Genomic DNA, 18225 nt, shown 5'->3' on the forward strand with positions numbered 1-18225 from the left:
TGAAACCGATGATGTGCATTCACTACCATAAACATATACACATTCCTAAGCATATGGATTGGCTTTCTACCTTTTCCTATCCACGAAATCTCTCCATTGAATAAAAATAGAGAAACAGACTTTGTACACCAACAAAACAGTCTCTGTAGTGAAGATACAAATCCAGGAGAAATTCTCCAAGGAGAAAATGTTACGCAGTCCTAAATTCTTGCAATCCTCTCAATTTCTTCATCCGCCAATACCACCATCACATCCTCCACAACTTCAAAACATACCCACTCTCACACCTTTTCCCATCATCAAACAATGCTGCAAATTCTCACGGAGAGAGCTTGCAATTGGAAGCAGTTCTTCGTTGCTTCTCCTCTTGGGCTCTCAAAATCTTGAGCCATTCCTCCAGTCCAGGGCACAAGCTGAAGAAAACATAGCAGACACCAACATAAATGAAGGACAAGAGGAAAACTCAAACGCCACTCCCAATTGCACTAATAAAAACCCAACAAGGAAAGCATTCCTTGATATATCCATTGATGGAGAACCTGTTGGTCGCATCATCATCGGGCTATATGGGGATGATGCCCCGGCTGGAGCTGCTAGATTCAGCAAACTTGTCAGTGGAGCTGCTGGTATAAGCTACAGAAGAAAAGAGTTCATTAAAATCATGCCGAATTATGTTCAACATGGTGGAGTTAGATCCTATGGTGTGGATGTTGAACTTGCAAAGAGCACCGGAAGTGATTTGGCAGCTGAAAGTCTCATTGATGAATGGCAGAGATCATATGAGAAGTGTCCAGGGACAAAGAACCTGGCTGGAACTGTGAGCATCATTGTGAGGAATCCTTTAAAACCGCCTCCAAAATTGAAGGTGGTAGCACGGAAAGGGAAGCTGGAGATTGATCAAGAGGAGGTTGGAATAGACCCGAATGGGACAGAATTTGCGATTACCACCAAGGATTCTCCGGAGCTGGATGCATCAGCTTTAGTTGTTGGAAAAGTTTTGGGAGGAATGGAAGTTGTGGAGAGGATTGGACAGGTGAAGACTGTGAGTGAGAACACTAGTTCCCCGTATTTTAGGTGAGTTCACCACTCTGGCTGTTTGTGTTTCTTAATTTTTCTTAGCAGGCAAACAAACAGCATGCTTAAGAATTTTGTTGATAGAATAAAACCCACTATACCCTGCAGAACTGCAATGCTGAATATGTATATTATCAGTTCCATTCTTGCCTTTAACGATTTGAACTGCAAAATTACTAGATTTGAGGCTATCCAAACTTTGGCCTCCAATGGGGGACTTTTTTGAATTTACAATAGTGAATCTAAACATAACCTAACATGATGCCATAGAGAGGACTTTATTGCAGAGCCTAGTGAAATTTCTTAAAGTTTATGGTTTTGTAAATTTTGCTCTTATATAATCGTATCCATTCTCTTCATTAACAAGCCATTGTTACATAGAGGTAATTGACCATCAACTTCTGTCTGGTAAACAGGGTGGCCAAGCTGATAGGCGATAAGAGGGCTGTCGTGGCAGAAAGAGGCTTCAACCGTCCTTACTCAAAGGTGGCTGTCACAAATTGCGGCTTAATAGAGTAGCATCAATTGATGTACCCCACAACCTGTTTCTTCTTTTCTTTTTTTTCTTTTTTTATTATTATAGCTGGAAGAGAGAACATTTCTTTGTAAAACAGTATAATTCAGTGTTGTCCGGAAAAAAAAAAAAAAAAAAGCCTCAATACATTCTTTTAGTATTGTAAGTTGCCTCTCCAATAAGGTAAAAGTTACAGTTTTGATTCTCAACCGGTAGTTTGGCAGCAAACCACATTTGTGACAAGAACTCAGTAACAATAAACACAACATTTCCAGGAGTTATTCAAAATGGATTGCATGCCAAGACAAATGCATCACCTCAAGCTCATACGATTTCTGCCAAATCAATGGTAGAAAATCAACTGTCATAAATTTCAGATAACCCAAGGATGCACAGCAAAATCAGTTGGCTAATGCTTGGTGCTGTGGCTTGATAGAGGAGTTGTCTTCATTCTTTTTGCAGATGGAGACATGAAAAGCCTCCTGACTGAAGTGATGGGATCATCTACCTGTACAAATGTTAAACAGAAAGATGTTTAATCTCTGAGGATGGCAATTTCACAGATATAAATCAACCCCAACCACAATATTAATCATGTTGGCACAGCTTTCATATTATTATTTATTTATTTTTTTTTTGTCTTTCATATTGTAAATTGTAAAGTTGGGACAAGATAGGTTACGAAACCCATATGGGTTTTGTCAGCACTCAGCATTAGCAACATCATTTTTGTTGCTGTTTACAGATAATGAATGGTCTGCTACACCATAGTTTTACTGTCAGGAGTTCCAAACCCAGCTTAGGATAAGGGTGCTGCTTTTTACATCGTATAGTCACAGTCTAGTAGTACACAAAAACAAGATGGAATAAATTGCAACAGATATATCAGTGGCACAGGCAATCACAATCCACCATGTGGCCCTCCATGTCTTACTTGCAAAGAAAAATTATATTGTGAGCACCCACATCTGAGAATGTATCAGAAGTACCTTAATTATGGAGGCAGCTGAAGAGTTCTCAGGTGAAGTAGAAACCCCTTTTTGACGTAGTAAAGCAGAGAGTGTTTGTTTCCACCCAGGTGCTCCATTGCCTGTTGATGCAATCCAAGGGCAAAAATGTCTGTGCTGCCTGATTGGGTCAAACTCCATTGCTTTGTCTGAAACTACCCGCATCAGATCTTTTCCTGAAAGGAATGAGGGAGAGGAACGTTGTTAAAACCTGCTTTTATAATCCAATGACACAATAAACATCAATATAAGAATAAAAAAAAGAAAGAGCATGTCAAAGTTAACTGCAAATGTGAAAAATGCATAAAGCATATCCATATATGGACTGACCCAAAAAGGCAATACCCTCAAAGTTCACCAGAGAACTTGACACATGATTTAGAGAGAAGGATGGTTTGTATCAAAGGAAGATTTAATGAACTACTCTGGCAATTTATGCAGGTATTTAACTTGTAGAAAAAATTTTGATGACTATAGCTGACTTAGCATTGTATTTTCAGCAAGAGTTTTGGGCATAAAAAGCATCACTGTAGCTTTGTGTTGTTTTTCTAAAGAGGGATAATGATGAAAAGATACCATCAACATGCAAGAATGGTTAGGCGTACAAAATGCAGTCCCTATTACAGACTTCTGTTCTTTGCTGTCCACATGAGAACTTCATAATTCATATGCTTCTAGTTGTATGTCCTCCAATACAGACTTTTGTTCCATGCTTTCCATGTAGAGGCAACTTCAGCTTTGAGCCTCTATGAACTGCCACCACCAAATTCATGTCACCTTCCATCCCTCATATGTATCATAAGCAACCGAGTGCCAATACCTTCACTTGTTTTTACTTTTTAGACAATCATCCAGATATACAGGTGATATCCTTGAACTCTCTGTTCAATCAGATCTAGCCCAGTCATTAATTATTGAAGAAAATAGTATCCTAGGTTTATATTGTTGCCAGGTAAAGAACCTTGGGCATGGGAAAGAGTTGGCGATGCATCATTACCCTATGTACGCAGATCAGTTATTAAGGCATATAATAGCAACACCTTATGTGAAGTTTATGCCTCAATGGAATGAAAGCATCAAGAGAAGAATTCTACCAGGGGTGCTGTTTCAAATGAGTGCATCTAGTATTGACCTAATGTGAAATCAAGTTGCGTAAAAGATTGATTGGGATTGATTCAGTTGATCAAAACACTTCTCTACTTGTTGCGTAGAATACTCATCTACTGATGTGAATATTCTACTTGTTGCGTAAAATATTCACATCAGTAGATGAGTACAAGCAAAGACACTAATAGGTGTCAAATTCGATTTAACAATCATGGTTAGAGAGAGAGAATATTAAGAAAATATGTCTTACCTGTACTGCAGATCATGGATTCATTGTTTTCAGGAATCTGCATTCTATTGGTAGCTAAAGAAATTTCTTTATATTGTACTTTATCTGTTCCTGAAATCTGTTGCAAATTGCAGTTTGCAGGTGCAACCACCACCAGGGAGTCATCTTTGCTACTCTCACCATTTCTAGTTGTGACATCAGAATCTGGTGCTACAATAGAAGGGTCTCTAACCTGAGAAGTACCCGAATCCTCTGCTGGTAAAGAATCTGAAATAATAATCTCATCATTTTCAGGCAAAATGCCATTCTGACTGGAACTCTGTGCCACATTTTGCGTGCCCTCAATCATACCTTCTTCAATAGAATTGTGCCTACCAACTTCAGGTGAAGTTCCTTGCCCACCGAAACTTGTTCCTTCCAACATCTCATTGTCATTCTCTTTTCTAAGAGCATCATCTTTTTCAGTAATGCCATGGTTCAAACAATGTGACTGATCATTGCATGTAGAACTACACCATCCATGATCACGTCTATTGCTATTTAACAGCCCCAAGTGTTCAATATCAGTGTTCTTTGTGCGGTCATTTTTCTCCTGAAATAAATTCTTATTCTGAAAATCAGATCGAATCTCTGCTTCGTTAACATATATACGATCTCTAAATTCAGAATCATAAGAAAACCGAGACCTTAAATTCTGGCCAATAACAGGCAAAGAAATGGTTGCTTTAAAATTCTGTTTTGTTGGTGGAGGACCCCCTGCAATAGTCAAGTTTAAATTTTTTGGGCCCTCCTTCAATGATGTTGCACCGCTTGCAGTAGTACTGATAACACCTCCACCATCATCAACAACCTCATTTATGTTCCCTAAATCATGGGTTCCAGGACCATTTTCACTATTGACTTCTGTGTAACCAACTAATCTGAATAACTCCATGGGCCGTGTAACTGTAGAGAAAGCCCATAATCCAACACTGGCTCCACAAAGCTTACAATCTAAAACAACAGAATGGGTATCAGACTGTACTCCAGTAGAAATATTGGAATTTTCATCAGCCTCCGTAATTTTGTCGATGCTAGCAGACTTAAGATTGATGCTAGGGTACTGTCTATTAGCAAATAAAGAAGAGGGAGTTGATGTATTTCCATTTTTAGCAGACTGATTAGATCCATCCTTGGAGCTGACCACATAAGGTAGTGAACGAGGTTCCCAACCACACAAACTTATGAGCTTTTGTGCCTGCAAATGCCTTAAAAAAATCAATTTCCACCAATAACGGAAAAGAAACTAAAAATTACTAGCAATTATTACATGAGGTGTTACTTATCAAAAAAATATACATAATACATGAGATGCCAGTAAAAGAGTCACAATACTGCTAGTATGACTAGTATTAATCACATTATTTGGCATAGAAACACGTAATCATGGAAATAGCATTGTCGACTATTGTTTAAATTCTAAAAACTTGTAAGCAGATGGATTTGAATCAGTCATGCAAAGACAATAAATACAATGAAACACACTCCAGAAAAAATTCAAGCTTATATAGAATTTATACACTACACTAGCAAACAAAGTTCATACCTGATGATACAAATTGGCAGATTCTGCTTCACATTCATTGGCCAGGTATTCTGTTTGATAATTGTCATTAGATATATCACCATATTCCAGAATTGAAGATTGTTCAAGAAATTGTTCCAGCTGAGGGCTTCTCATGTGCTCAATGGCTGAAGATGATATTACAGGAAGAGCTAAAAGTTGTAAGAGCACAGAGCAACGTTCTCTAAATTTATCAACTAAAGCTGGAGGTGTTGTAGGTGGAAACTGCGCCAGTGTTTCATCGCAGGCATTGTCAATCCATGGGCAGAGTAATTTGTGTCCACTGTCCAGCTTTAAGCTAAATACCAAGGCTGCCTTCTCAACTGAAACAACAAAGAATAATTTCATTTCAGCTATGAACATAACAAAAAGTTGCTGCACCAGTTACAGCTAGGTTTGATGGTTCTTGATATTGTAAAATAGATGAGTAACATGCCTTGCTGCTGAGACCAAGATGATGGAGTAGAAAAGAGGACACGTGCTCCACATGCTTCACAGGCTATTATATCCATTTCTACATTGACCCAACCTCTCCTAGCACAATTCACAGCACTGACTACCTGCGAAAATAAAAATAGTTTCATTTGCAACTTAAAAGAAAATGACATCTTTAATCACATCTGAACAGATATAACCAAGTAACTAAAGTCTAGAATATAACCAAATAGGACCAAAAGATAAAGGCATTAGAAGATCTTTAAACTGTCTGAAGGAAATTAAATATCTCCACCTTGGTCTACCCAGCATTTGAAAGTGGATATATATCCCATATTTTCAGTTCATTATAAATTACAAATTCAGAAACCAAAATGAGATCTAAAGTATGAACAAATCCTTCAAGGCAAGGAACTGCCAAAAACATTAAAAAACAAAAGCAAAAAAAAAAAAAAAAAAAAAAAAAAAAAAGGTGACCCAATTGACCCACCTCAGTTGAAATACAAAATAATGTTGACAAAAGGTGCATAAAATACATCACCCACTGACCAGATCACAAACCTCATTGATAAGAATATGATCCTGGCAGAAACACCAGTCATTACTATACCAGCTAACTTAAATTTTTTACTAGCACATCACACATGATGATACTAAGTTCCAAATACCCAATGAACGCTTCCCCAACCAATTACTTCATCCGGCCAAGACATCAACCACCCTCTTAGGACCCAAGAGACCCCAAAAGATCTAAAGGCATAGCTCCATAACCGATAGGCCCCCTCACAATGAATCAGCAGGTGATCGACATCCTCTCCGCTATGCCAGCACATAACACCACTCCACAATTATAAAACATTTCCTCCTCAAATTAACACCAGTGAGAATCTTTCCCATGCAAGTGACTAAGATTATCACCTGCTATTCAACAAGAAAATAAAAACGCCTCTAGAACAATGCCTTTCCCAAACAATATACCTTTGGCTGCAAATTAACCTCACTTCCAACCAGCACAAAAATGAGTATTTTGAAATGTTGTAGAACAGAAAACCAATCTGAACCAGGGAATATTTGGGAGAGGCTCTTGCAAAGCTCGCCATGCAGATTTAACAATGAACCCCTGTCTGGAGTTAGGCATCCAAACTCTCTTTTCCAAACTTACATTAATGGTGAAGCCGTGAAGGTTGGAGGGAACTATAATAAATGCTCTAAAGTGACAACATGTTCAATTACACTCATCATCACTAACCACAGCCCTCACTCTGTCTTCATAGCAAATCCAATTTCCTATAAATTCCAAACATAATTGTCCCAAATGTTTATATTTGTTATACCAAAAGTAAGTGACCTCACCACATTCACTCCTCCAAAAATTAAAAGGAAAGTCTAAATTTGATCTCAATTTAATTGCTTCCTTGAAGACCAAGTACAATCAGCTGATATCGAAACAGACTTAAAATTTCACCCTTTCAACAACTACCTTTTCACCTTTGAAAGACATGTACATGATAAGTGAGGTATTGCACTTATCAATTATCATTAGACAACTGAATGTGCCTCAATTATTTTGTAATAATAAGACTACAAAGAACCCAATCATTTATTGTAAAAACAAGAAATTGAAGAAACCACCAACATACAAGAAAGCTTTGTGACATGGCACAAGTTTGTTATTAAAAAAAAAAAAAAAACAAATTACGGAATTAGAGATGTGTCTTCATAATCTAATAAGAAAACTTTTAACCTAATTTTATAAATTAATAAGTATTAAATAAAAATATAAGATAATATAAGAAGGGTGGTATTATTAAACCTTGGGTTTGGCAAACCACGTCATAGACTTAAATGTGGCTAATCTCCTCATAAGATCTCCACGGTCCCACGGCCGACAAATTGGTGCTTGAGATGTTCCCACTAAAGCTGATGAATGTTGCGATCCCTCAATTATATCCCCTCGCGATCTAGGTTCCACTAGTGCTAACGCTGATGATGGGTTTGGACGTTTTCTTCCTCTCGATAATTGAGGCCCAGACGAACTACCAAATTGGAAAAAACACAATCAAACCAAACATATCACAGCAAAAACAACATAATTATATTTATTAAAAAAGAATCACAGGCAGTCAGGCACATATGCACACATAAAAACACTAGATTTTACTAAAAATGCTCTGCCAAAATTTGCATAAACCCTAGAAATTGAGAACAAAAATGGTTCAAGCTTCATTAAAGTTACAAACAAACAAATAATTTTTTTTTGATAAGTTAATGGATGTCCTAAGGACATTGGTTTTGAAAATATTTTTAAAAATTTTTTATAGGAAATAAAAAAAAAAAAGCTTTCAATTTTTTTTTATAGCTTTTTATATTCCCTATAAAAGTGGTATTAAAACATTTTCTAAAGTGATTCATTAACAAGTGGCCCAAGGGCTCTCAATAAATAAATATAGGACAATTTGAATTTCAACAGAGGAATTTGATTTATACAGAGCAAAACTCCAACAGAAATGAACAAGAAAACTGGGATATTAGTATATTACTATTCAAATTGGATTTCAACAAATTTAAACAAACTCATGGCCACCAAAAATTAGAGAAACCAAAAAAAAATAATAATAATAATTATTCAAAGTTAGACACAGTACAAAACCCTTACAGAGAAGAACATACAAAATTGAAAGGATTTGAAAATTATAAAAAAAAAAAAAAAAAAAAAAACAAAAAATTATATATAAATATAATTGTGCAGTATGAGATAGCAAATTTGGATTTGGATTGAATATTGTGAACATATAAAATGAGTCTATCGCTATCACTATCACTAGCGCTGGTCTTAGCAAAGTTGAAAAATAATACTATGAATCAAACGAATTGAAGTTTGAAGAAATAGAAATTGGAAATAGTACCTGGAGGATTTGGGATTGGGAGCGTGAAAAAGCTTGTCCATAATCGTATGGAATCTCTTCTCCGACTCTGAATCTTGCACCATTTTTTTGGTTGTTTTTGGAAACAAAAAATTTTGGGAATGTTTTTACAAAGCTAGTCTCACAGTATTTTGTATTTGTGTGCTTAAGAGCTTCGAATTCGATGCCTCAAAAACTCGAGACAAAAGTCGAAGCTTCTTCTCCAATGGGATGAGACAGCCACGGCACAATTACAAATTGGTCTTTTTAAAACTGCACGTCGTTGATAATTCTTTTCCTGAGCGTCATGTCGTGTTGTTTTTTCTTTTTCTTTTTCTTTTGGTTAAATTATAAATTGTGCCTTCTAATTTTGTCTAGAATTCAATTAATTCTAGTATTTTTTTGAGTTATTAATTTCGTTCCAGTAAATTTCTTCTGTGTTCAGTGTACTTTTATTAGTTTTTTTTTCAAATTTTATTAAAATGCCAATTTAGGGATATTAATGGCAACCCACTTAAGGTCCATTTATGGACAGTTTATTTAGTTTAAATTTAAAACTTTTTGTTAAAAGTGTAAAAAAAAAAAAGTTAAAATTTAAATAAATAGTACAATGAGACTCATAAATAGTACAAAAAAGAAACTAAAATCTTAAATAAACTGAATTTTTTATCACATCCCAAACAACCTCTTAATAGAATAAGTGTGTTTGGGATTGCTTAAAAAATTAATTTTTTTTTAATATTCAACTTATTTTTGCTATTATTAATGAGTCTTATTGCATTTTCTGGTACTATTCATGAGTCTCACTATATTATTTCAGTTACCTTTTAACTTTATCTATAATACTTTCAACAAATAAATTTTAATTTCAGCAAAATAAACGAATTTCAAACAAACCCTAAATGGAAGGATTACAAGACTTAATTGAATTCAAACATAGTTAGATTTGTTATTTAGCATTTTTTTTAAATGATTTATATATGAGGCGCTCATTTTGTACCTGTTTGGGTATAGCTGAAACAGACCCAGCGTTTGCGTTTTGGCTACTTTTTTTTTTTTTTTTTTTTTTTTTTAGAATGTGCACTGGCCCTTTTTTGCTTTTCCAGTGGATCCTGTGCCACTGTTCACAGGACCTACAAACCTTTTTGTTAACGAAACTTTTATTAAAAATGGGTCCCACAGTATTATTCACACATTTAAAAATTATTTTGTTACAGTATTTTTAGTTTTTAGTTTTCAGCAAAATAAACGGTATTCAAAAACACCCTTTGTTTTGAAGTAAAATATTTTTCGAAAAATGTTTTCCCATTTTCATATGTTTGTTTGCATATAAAATATGGTCAAACTTGTAAAATATTTTCTGTTAACTATAAAATCATTCATAAAAAAATCATAAAACATTTTACAAAAACAAATAATAGCATTCCATAACCATATGGAATCTCTTCTCCCAGACTCTGATTCTTGCACAACTTTTTTTTTTTTTTTTTTTTTTTTTTTTTTTTGGAAACAAAAATTTTGGGAATGTTACGAAGCTCTCAGTATTGTGTATGTGTGCTAAAAAGCTTCGAATTCGATGCCTCAAAAACTCAAAACAAAAGTCGAAGCTTCTCCAATGGGATGGATGAGCAGCACGGCACAATTACAAAACGTCCTTTAAAACTGCGTGTCGTCGCTCTTTTTTCTGAACATCATGTCGTATTGTTAAGTGCTGCATGACATTGGACTTTTTTTTTTCTTTTTTTTGCAGTGGGTTAAATTCCAAAAGAAAAATTTTGGCAACAAACTTGGTTATAGTATAAGGACAACTCCACTTAATATCTTTTAGAAAAATTTTGGCTACAAACTTAGTTGTAACTTAAGGTACTACTCACTAAAAGGATTAGCATGGCAACATATTTTGAAATCCAACCATTAAATTGAATGTTCTTTATATTTATAACACACATGTTAAATTTCTTGTCAATAGAATATTATTTACTATTTAATTTATAAATTTACTTTTTATGCATAATTTTAGACTACAAAAACTTGAAATTTAAACATTTAATTAATAATGTAGCTATTAATTTTTTATTTTCTAGAAATTTAGTAAGCGTGGAGGATATAAGAAAATGAATCTAATAGTGAAATTGTTAAAATTCGCATCTAATAAAAAGATATTAAGTAGAGTTGTAATCTTATGTTACAACCAAGTTTGTAACCAAACTTTGTCCATATCTTTTTATTGGATGTGAAACAAGTCTACCATTAGATTACATGTTCTCTTTATATCATCCATACTTGCAAAATTTTCATAATATCAAAAATTAATAACTATGTCATCTATTAAATGTTTATATTTTAAGTTTTTGTAATTTAAAATTCTGTATAAACAATAAGTTTTATAGATTGTATAGTAAATAACATCCAGTTAGCACGAAATTTGACATGTGTTAAGAACATAAAGACACATGATCCAACAGTTAGGTTTTCAAAATATGTAGTCATGTTAATTTTATTAGAGAGAATGGTAGTTTTAGGCTAAAACCAAGTTTTTAGCCAAACTTTGTCAAATTACAAATTACACCATATAACTATCCCTAAAATTCAATTTAGACATGTGATTTCTGATTTATTTCTTTTAGTCCTATAAACTTTCTTATGTGTTCTAATTAATCCTTTCATCCTGTTTCATTACAATGTACAGTTAAATTTCTTGAAAACAACATTTCTTTGCTAGTTTTTCAAATTTCAAAAACAACATCATTTTAGGAGCATTCTCAATGACAACTTACTTTTTTTTTTTTTTTTTAAGAAACCAATAGCAACTTACTTAATAAGATGGATTGAAGGACCATATTGAATAAAAATCAAAGTTAAAAGATTGAAATGAATAAATCAAAAATTACAGGACTGGATTGAAATTGGATATAATTAGAGGGTTTAATTTGTTCTTTAGCATCTTTTTTTAAGTAGTTTATATATGTGGTTTAGATTAACTTTTTGTTGAAAACTTATTTGCTTATTTTACTAATGTAGTAAAATTACAATTATACTAAGGAAAAAAAAAGTTATAAAAAGTTGTATGTAAACAAATAAACTAAAATGCATATTCATTTTCAATTATTTGACTACACGTCGTTTATGGTTTTGGTCGTTTAGGTGGCATGTGATGAATGTTGTCTTGATTTACTAATTTGTGTCATTAAGTGCGTGTTTGTTTTTCTTTTTAACTAAAAAATTGTAAGTGACACAGTCAAAGTTTACGTCCATTTTAATTTAACCCCTTAAGTTTAAAATTTGGGATTTATACCCTAGAGGGCCCAAACATTATGAAGCATTGGGAAAAAAATCATTTTGTCCATACTCAATATTGATGCGTCCATTAAATACCACCTAAACTTGTCAATGTATGTTTACAAATTTACAATACACACATATTCAAGTGTCTTGTAAGGTTAGCAAAAAAAAAAAAATTGTCTGGTAACTTAGTGGTATAGACTACTCTTCTTTATTAGGATTGAGGAGAACCAAGAGGTTGAAATCTATTACTGCCTATATTGATAATTATCAAATTATCAATACCAAAAAGAAAAGCTTTTCCAGATTTGGGATCGGTCTGCCTATATTGATAAGTACAAGGATGTGGTGATGGGCTAGGGGGTGGCATGCATGCTATTAGCCTATTATGGTGTTGAAATCACTATAATTTTTTTTTTTTTGAGATTGGAAGTTGAGCCCTACCAAACATGGGACTGTGTTCTTGGTGCTCTTCTTAATAAGAACATAATCAGGAGGGGAAAGCCCTAGTCCATTTCTCTAAGGCAGAGCTAGCTAGTACTGCTTTGAAATCACTCCTCGTGAAATAAAAGTTAATGGTTTCACACTTTTCACTCATCAAAAGGAGGGAAAGCAAAAAAGTCATCCAAACCAAGCGTACAATCGGGCTGGGCTTGCCATCGATATTGAATCACTCATGACACAGCCAAGTTTACTCCATCTAATAACTGGGCTAAGGAGTTGATCATCCAAACCAAATGGTCATTTAAGTTGGGCTTGCCATTAATTAACACCCAATCACTTATCTCAAGCCACATGTTTTCTTCCACGTAAACTAAACCAAATGTTGTTGAGCCGTAACCATAAGTCCCCAGAGAGAGAGAGAGAGATTGCAGATTCTCGGGCAAAGGAAGATGAAGAAAGTAGAAAATGACCTTCCAAGTAAGTAGGCCTGCAGGGACTATTTACTAGCTAGAGTGGGACGCTATCTATGTATATATATAGACTTCATTTTAGGGTGGTCCAATTCTAGTTAATTGCTCTCTTTACCCATCATGGCACAACACTCAATACACATTGTGCTCCTCTTGTAACCTCATATGCTCGTTAAGTTTTCTAGCTTCTCTGGAATTAATAATGTTTCAGTAACCTTGTTTATCGGCTGAAGTTACTGAAGTAGTTGGAAAAGGTTTGAAACAATAAATCTGTTTAGGATTTCGATCATCCATTGCATGGAATTTTTAAGGTTGAAGTTGGGTTATCATTTGATTTGAGTGTATTTTAAGTTATATTAAGTTTGGTTCTAGTGTTTATATATATTTAAATTTTTTGATCGGAACAAAAGGAAAGACGACAATATATATAAAGGCATGGATAGCAATGCCTACAGCAAAGAGAACATTTTACCATATTTTGCGTGTCCTCAATCTCAACTGAGTTCAGTTTACATTTCATTGATTAACATGAATAAAGAATTTTACTTTCTTTTTTTTTTTTGAGAGTCGAATTTTACTTTTTTTCATTGATTAACATGTGTAAAGAATTTTACTTTCTTTTTTTTTTTTGAGAGTCGAATTTTACTTTCTTGAATCTGAAAAATCTTATTAGATTTTTCCTAGTTCCTATTACATCCGTACATACTGGTTTTTGAATCCTGTTTTTAAAGCACCATATTAGTCGTAGTAGCATGTGTACAATAAGTATGTAATAAAGAGTGTAACTATCATTACTCTATCTGAATATATCACATGAAATTACTAAATTATCAATGATGATGCCGTAAAATCACCAGTGAACTACACGATCCTCGCACGCTTGAAATAGCGACCTGCAAGAAGAAAGAAGTGATCTAACAGAGGGCACCGATGTGGTGCTGGCCAAATACCCTCCGAATGTCAAGTTAGAACTATTCTCAACTCTAGAGTGCTAGAAATGTGTAAATTATGCGTACCTTGATTTGTGAGGGTATTGGGGCTTTTATAGTAATAGAAGGTTGGCCTCTATTCCTTGATGTAGAAGACTTTTCCTTATAGGAATCCTCTTGAACAATCCCAAATGTGATGAACAAGACATTTCCTTGTACAAAGGGTTTTTTATTAACGCGCATATCTTTCGAAATTCTCCTTGCACTAGGATTCCGATTTCCTTTGGGATTCTCCCGCAGTCAAGCGTGTGTAACAAGTATTTTAAATTAGGGTTCATGCTATGCCCTAGGCTTACCCATTCTCAGCCCATGGGCTAAGATCCGTCAAGCCCATTGTGGTGAAGGTCCGTCATCCCAATTTTTACCCCTTTAGCTGCCCCCTTCACCCTATGGTTCGTCATGCTTGGGTGGACGAACTAATAGGGTGACGGTTCAATATTCAATATTCTTTGGGTTTAACGGTTTAGGGCTCTTTGACAGTTGAAAGTTCTTTGACGGTTGAGGGTTCTTGGAGTAGACGGTTTTCCAGGAGGACGACAAGAATTGCGATCATTTGTTGACAGATTGTTAAGCATTTATGAGGTACGACACGTGTCACGTTTTGATTGGATTTTGTCTCGGATCGAAGTGTCGCTTCGTCTTCCGTGCATTTCTCATATATATATTACACTTCTCCTCCCTCATTTCTCCATTTTTCAGCTAAAACATATTGTCAGAGCGCCATCGTCAACCTTGTCAGGAGCTTTCCGTCGAATATCTGTACCCGTCATCTATACAACCGTCGACCTTCAGTTACTCAGACTTGGAGAGTATTATTATCATTTTTACAAGTCTTTCATTTGTGCTTTTCATTTTGTTAGACTTTCATACACACCCGTTAACACTCCTAGATTTGTCAGTCTTAGGTTTTGTCGTCACTTGTAGGCAATGTCTAGTACGTCAAGTAATCAGTCAGTAGTTCGTGACGGGGCGGATTACGAGGAATTATACCCGTCTGGTCATAAAGACCAAGAGAGTCCGGGCGAAGAGAGGAGTCCGTCCGCCTCTTCCTCGACCTCAACAAATGAGGATATGGAGATGGCTGAGCTAGAGGATATTTCTGATGACGGCGATGATCAACCATTGAGATCCGTCATTGGTGTTGATGGACTTAGGGAGTTCATCATGCTACCAGAGTGGACGGTGCATAAATTCACATCCGTCATCAAGGAGAAACACTTCAGCACATTTAGGGCAATTTTTCAAATTCCAGACTACATTTCAATCCATCTACCCTACGTATCAGAGAAATGTTATTACGAGGGGGTAGACGTTGTTGGAGTGTACGAACAGATGCTGAAGGTGGGACTTAGGTTTCCTTTAAGTACCCTGCATAGAGAACTTCTAAAGTATTTAGGTCTGTCCGTCACCCAGATTTCCCCGAATGCTTGGAGGGCCTCATAACAATGGAGATTCTCTATGGTGCTATGACAGACGATGCCAGGAGGCTGACGGTGCGTGAATTTCTTCATTGCTACCGTCCAGATGAAATTGACAGGTCAAGGGGAATGTACAGTTTTGCCAGTAGGAGTCCATTGTTGAAGGTCATTTTTGAAACACCCGACTTAAATAGAGACTGGAAGAGTCGTTACTTCTTCCTAGAGGGCGACGGGTGGATGGGTTGTCCAGGGGAGACGGAATATATGCCCGTCGACACAACCTGGGGAGTGTTAGATCCATCTCGTATGCATCCGTCCTAATATGTAAACTCTTTTGTATTCGCTCAATTATTATGACTTCCCTTTTGACAGTCCGTTTTTGCAGGTAGATGGCATCCTTAAGTTAGTGTCGAGGAGTTTGGTTTCCTTGAGAAGATTTTTCAAAAGACCAAGCCGGAGGAAAGGACTTGGGCGAAGTTGGTAACTCCAAACACCATCCACTGGTATTGTGACGGTCCCGAACCCACTCCTGAAGCCGTCAGATATAACGAAAGAATTCACAAATGTAAGTCTGTCAACCTTTATTTTGCATAAATGGCTTCAACTCAGTTAATAACTTTACCTGTCCTTCTTTGCAGAGATGGACGATGCTAAGAGGAGGGCGCTAATAAAATCACAGGCTGCCAAAAGAAAAAAGTCCGGCGAGGTGGTTCCTAAGGGGACGGCTCCGTCGATAAAAAGAAAGCCTCCGTCCAAATCTGACCGTCCACTTAAGCAGCAGAAGGTCTCTCTGGAACCCGTCGTAGGGTTAATGGCTGAAGGTGTGAAGACCGTCACCCCCGTAAAGCATGGGTCGGGCAAAGGTTTAATGAAGGCCCCGTCTACAAGCCAAGAGAAGCCTCCTCCTCTCCTTCGTGACGACTCCAAGTATGCCCTAGAGAAGCTTTCATCTATCATTTCGTTTGAGGACTACGAGGATTTGGGCAATCACTCGACGGAAGCAATGGGGGAGACGGGCTTCTTTGCTGTTGCACAGGTAATTTTTGTCTGTCGATTTTTGCCCGTCCACTACACTTAGTTTTTGTCTAACACCCTTAACTTGTTTGTTCCAATCCCTTGTCATGATGAAGGGCCTAATGGATCGGTGCCTTAACCGTGAAGCGGCCCTGGAACGTGTGCGAGTAAAGGTAGAGCAGACGGAGGACGAGCTGAGTAAACTCAACAAGTGGAAGTCCACTATGGAGAAGAAGTTTGAGCTTTCTGAGCAGGTTAGGAAAGAGCATGAGCAGAAGATGGATGAGGCGGGGAAGGCCTTGGAGGTCAAAGAAAATGAGATCTAAGACCTGAAGGAAAAGCTCCGTCAGGCTAAGGAGGTAGCGGTCCGTCAATACCGTGACTCCGACGCTTTATTGACCGAACTGGGGGACTCATTCCTGCAAGGTTTCGATGACGCCCTCCGTCAAGTTAAGAAAGCCTACCCTGAATTGGATGTGTCCATGATAGTTGTTGAAGATCAAGGCCAGACGTCTGCTTTGCCTGTCGCCTCAGAGAACACAGACGACCTATTTGCAGAGGAGGCGGCTCAAGGCAATGAAGAGTCAGCTCCAGCAAAGAATGCCCAAGATGCCGATCCTAAAAAGTAGATTGTCTTTTTTTTTTTTTTTAGAACAATCTGTCCTTCATTTTGTGTATTAAACAATTACCCTCTGAGGGTTTTATCCGTCAATGTTTTATTTCACAATTTTTATGCCTGCTTTATCAATCTTTATCATTTGAAAGTTGCATAAATATTCGTCCTCTTAAGTTGTTCGGAGAACTGGCCATCTTTATGGACTTGCATAGTTTTAATTTTTGGACAAACCGTCCTTGTAGTTTATCCCGTCTTTCATTGTGGATTTTGAAATTTTCACCTAGTAGGATGATCCGTGAAGTTGACGGGCTTGTATCTGTCCATTTAGAACTAGTTGTTACCCGTCCGTTTTATAGGCTAGTCGTCACTCGCCCGGGACTACCCGTATTAGTTTGTGGGTTTTTTTTATACGTCCATTTTTTGGGGTTAGTAATAAATTTAACCTATTCGTGAACCGTCCATTTTTTGGACTTGGCGATTATATCCGCCTTATGGGTGGTCCGTCTACTTTGTGGACTACAAATATTTCCACCCTATGCGTGATCCATCCAGTTTGTGGACTACAAATATTTCCACCCTATGCGTGATCCGTCCAATTTGTGGACTTTGTAAATATTCTCACCCTGTGGGTGATCCGTCCACTTTGTGGACTTTGTAAATATTCTCACCCTATGGGTGATCCGTCCACTTTGTGAACTTTGTAAATATTCTCACCATGTGGGTGATCCGTCCACTTTGTGGGTTTTGTAAATACTCACCCTATAGGTGATCCATCCACTTTGTGGACTTTGTAAATATTCTCACCATGTGGGTGATCCGTCCACTTTGTGGGCTTTGTAAATACTCTCACCCTATGAGTGATCCGTCCACTTTGTGGACTTTGTAAATATTCTCACCCTGTGGGTGATCAGTCCACTTTGTGGACTTTGTAAATATTCTCACTCTGTGGGTGATCCGTCCACTTTGCGGACTTTGGTAGTCATCTGCAACCCACGGTTATCCGTCCTTTTTTTTTTAGAGTTTAAGTAGAAAAACACGGTTGTGTCTGAATAATTCCTCTTTTAAAAAGAAAATGCGTTTGTAAGAAAAGTACTTGCCCCCTTGGGCTTAAAAAGGCACA

At 36.5% G+C, this 18225-nt stretch overlaps 2 protein-coding genes across 2 annotated transcripts; one reads left to right on the forward strand and one right to left on the reverse strand.

Annotated features, from left to right (window-relative positions):
• The first annotated feature begins 46 nt into the window (after positions 1-46).
• On the forward strand, positions 47-1754 carry LOC126701381 (peptidyl-prolyl cis-trans isomerase CYP26-2, chloroplastic). The gene is made up of 2 exons (XM_050399435.1): positions 47-1074; positions 1491-1754. The coding sequence occupies exons 1-2, from the start codon at positions 188-190 to the stop codon at positions 1591-1593; spliced, it is 990 nt and encodes a 329-aa protein (XP_050255392.1). The 5' UTR covers positions 47-187; the 3' UTR covers positions 1594-1754.
• On the reverse strand, positions 1715-9127 carry LOC126701380 (uncharacterized). The gene is made up of 7 exons (XM_050399434.1): positions 8876-9127; positions 7783-8005; positions 5971-6094; positions 5517-5857; positions 3953-5168; positions 2578-2771; positions 1715-2096 (listed from the first exon to the last, which is right to left on the reverse strand). The coding sequence occupies exons 1-7, from the start codon at positions 8956-8958 to the stop codon at positions 1998-2000; spliced, it is 2280 nt and encodes a 759-aa protein (XP_050255391.1). The 5' UTR covers positions 8959-9127; the 3' UTR covers positions 1715-1997.
• Between the last annotated feature and the right edge of the window lie 9098 nt (positions 9128-18225).

The sequence above is a fragment of the Quercus robur genome, chromosome 10 (genome assembly GCF_932294415.1).
Source record: "Quercus robur chromosome 10, dhQueRobu3.1, whole genome shotgun sequence".
NCBI classification, from domain to species: domain Eukaryota; kingdom Viridiplantae; phylum Streptophyta; class Magnoliopsida; order Fagales; family Fagaceae; genus Quercus; species Quercus robur.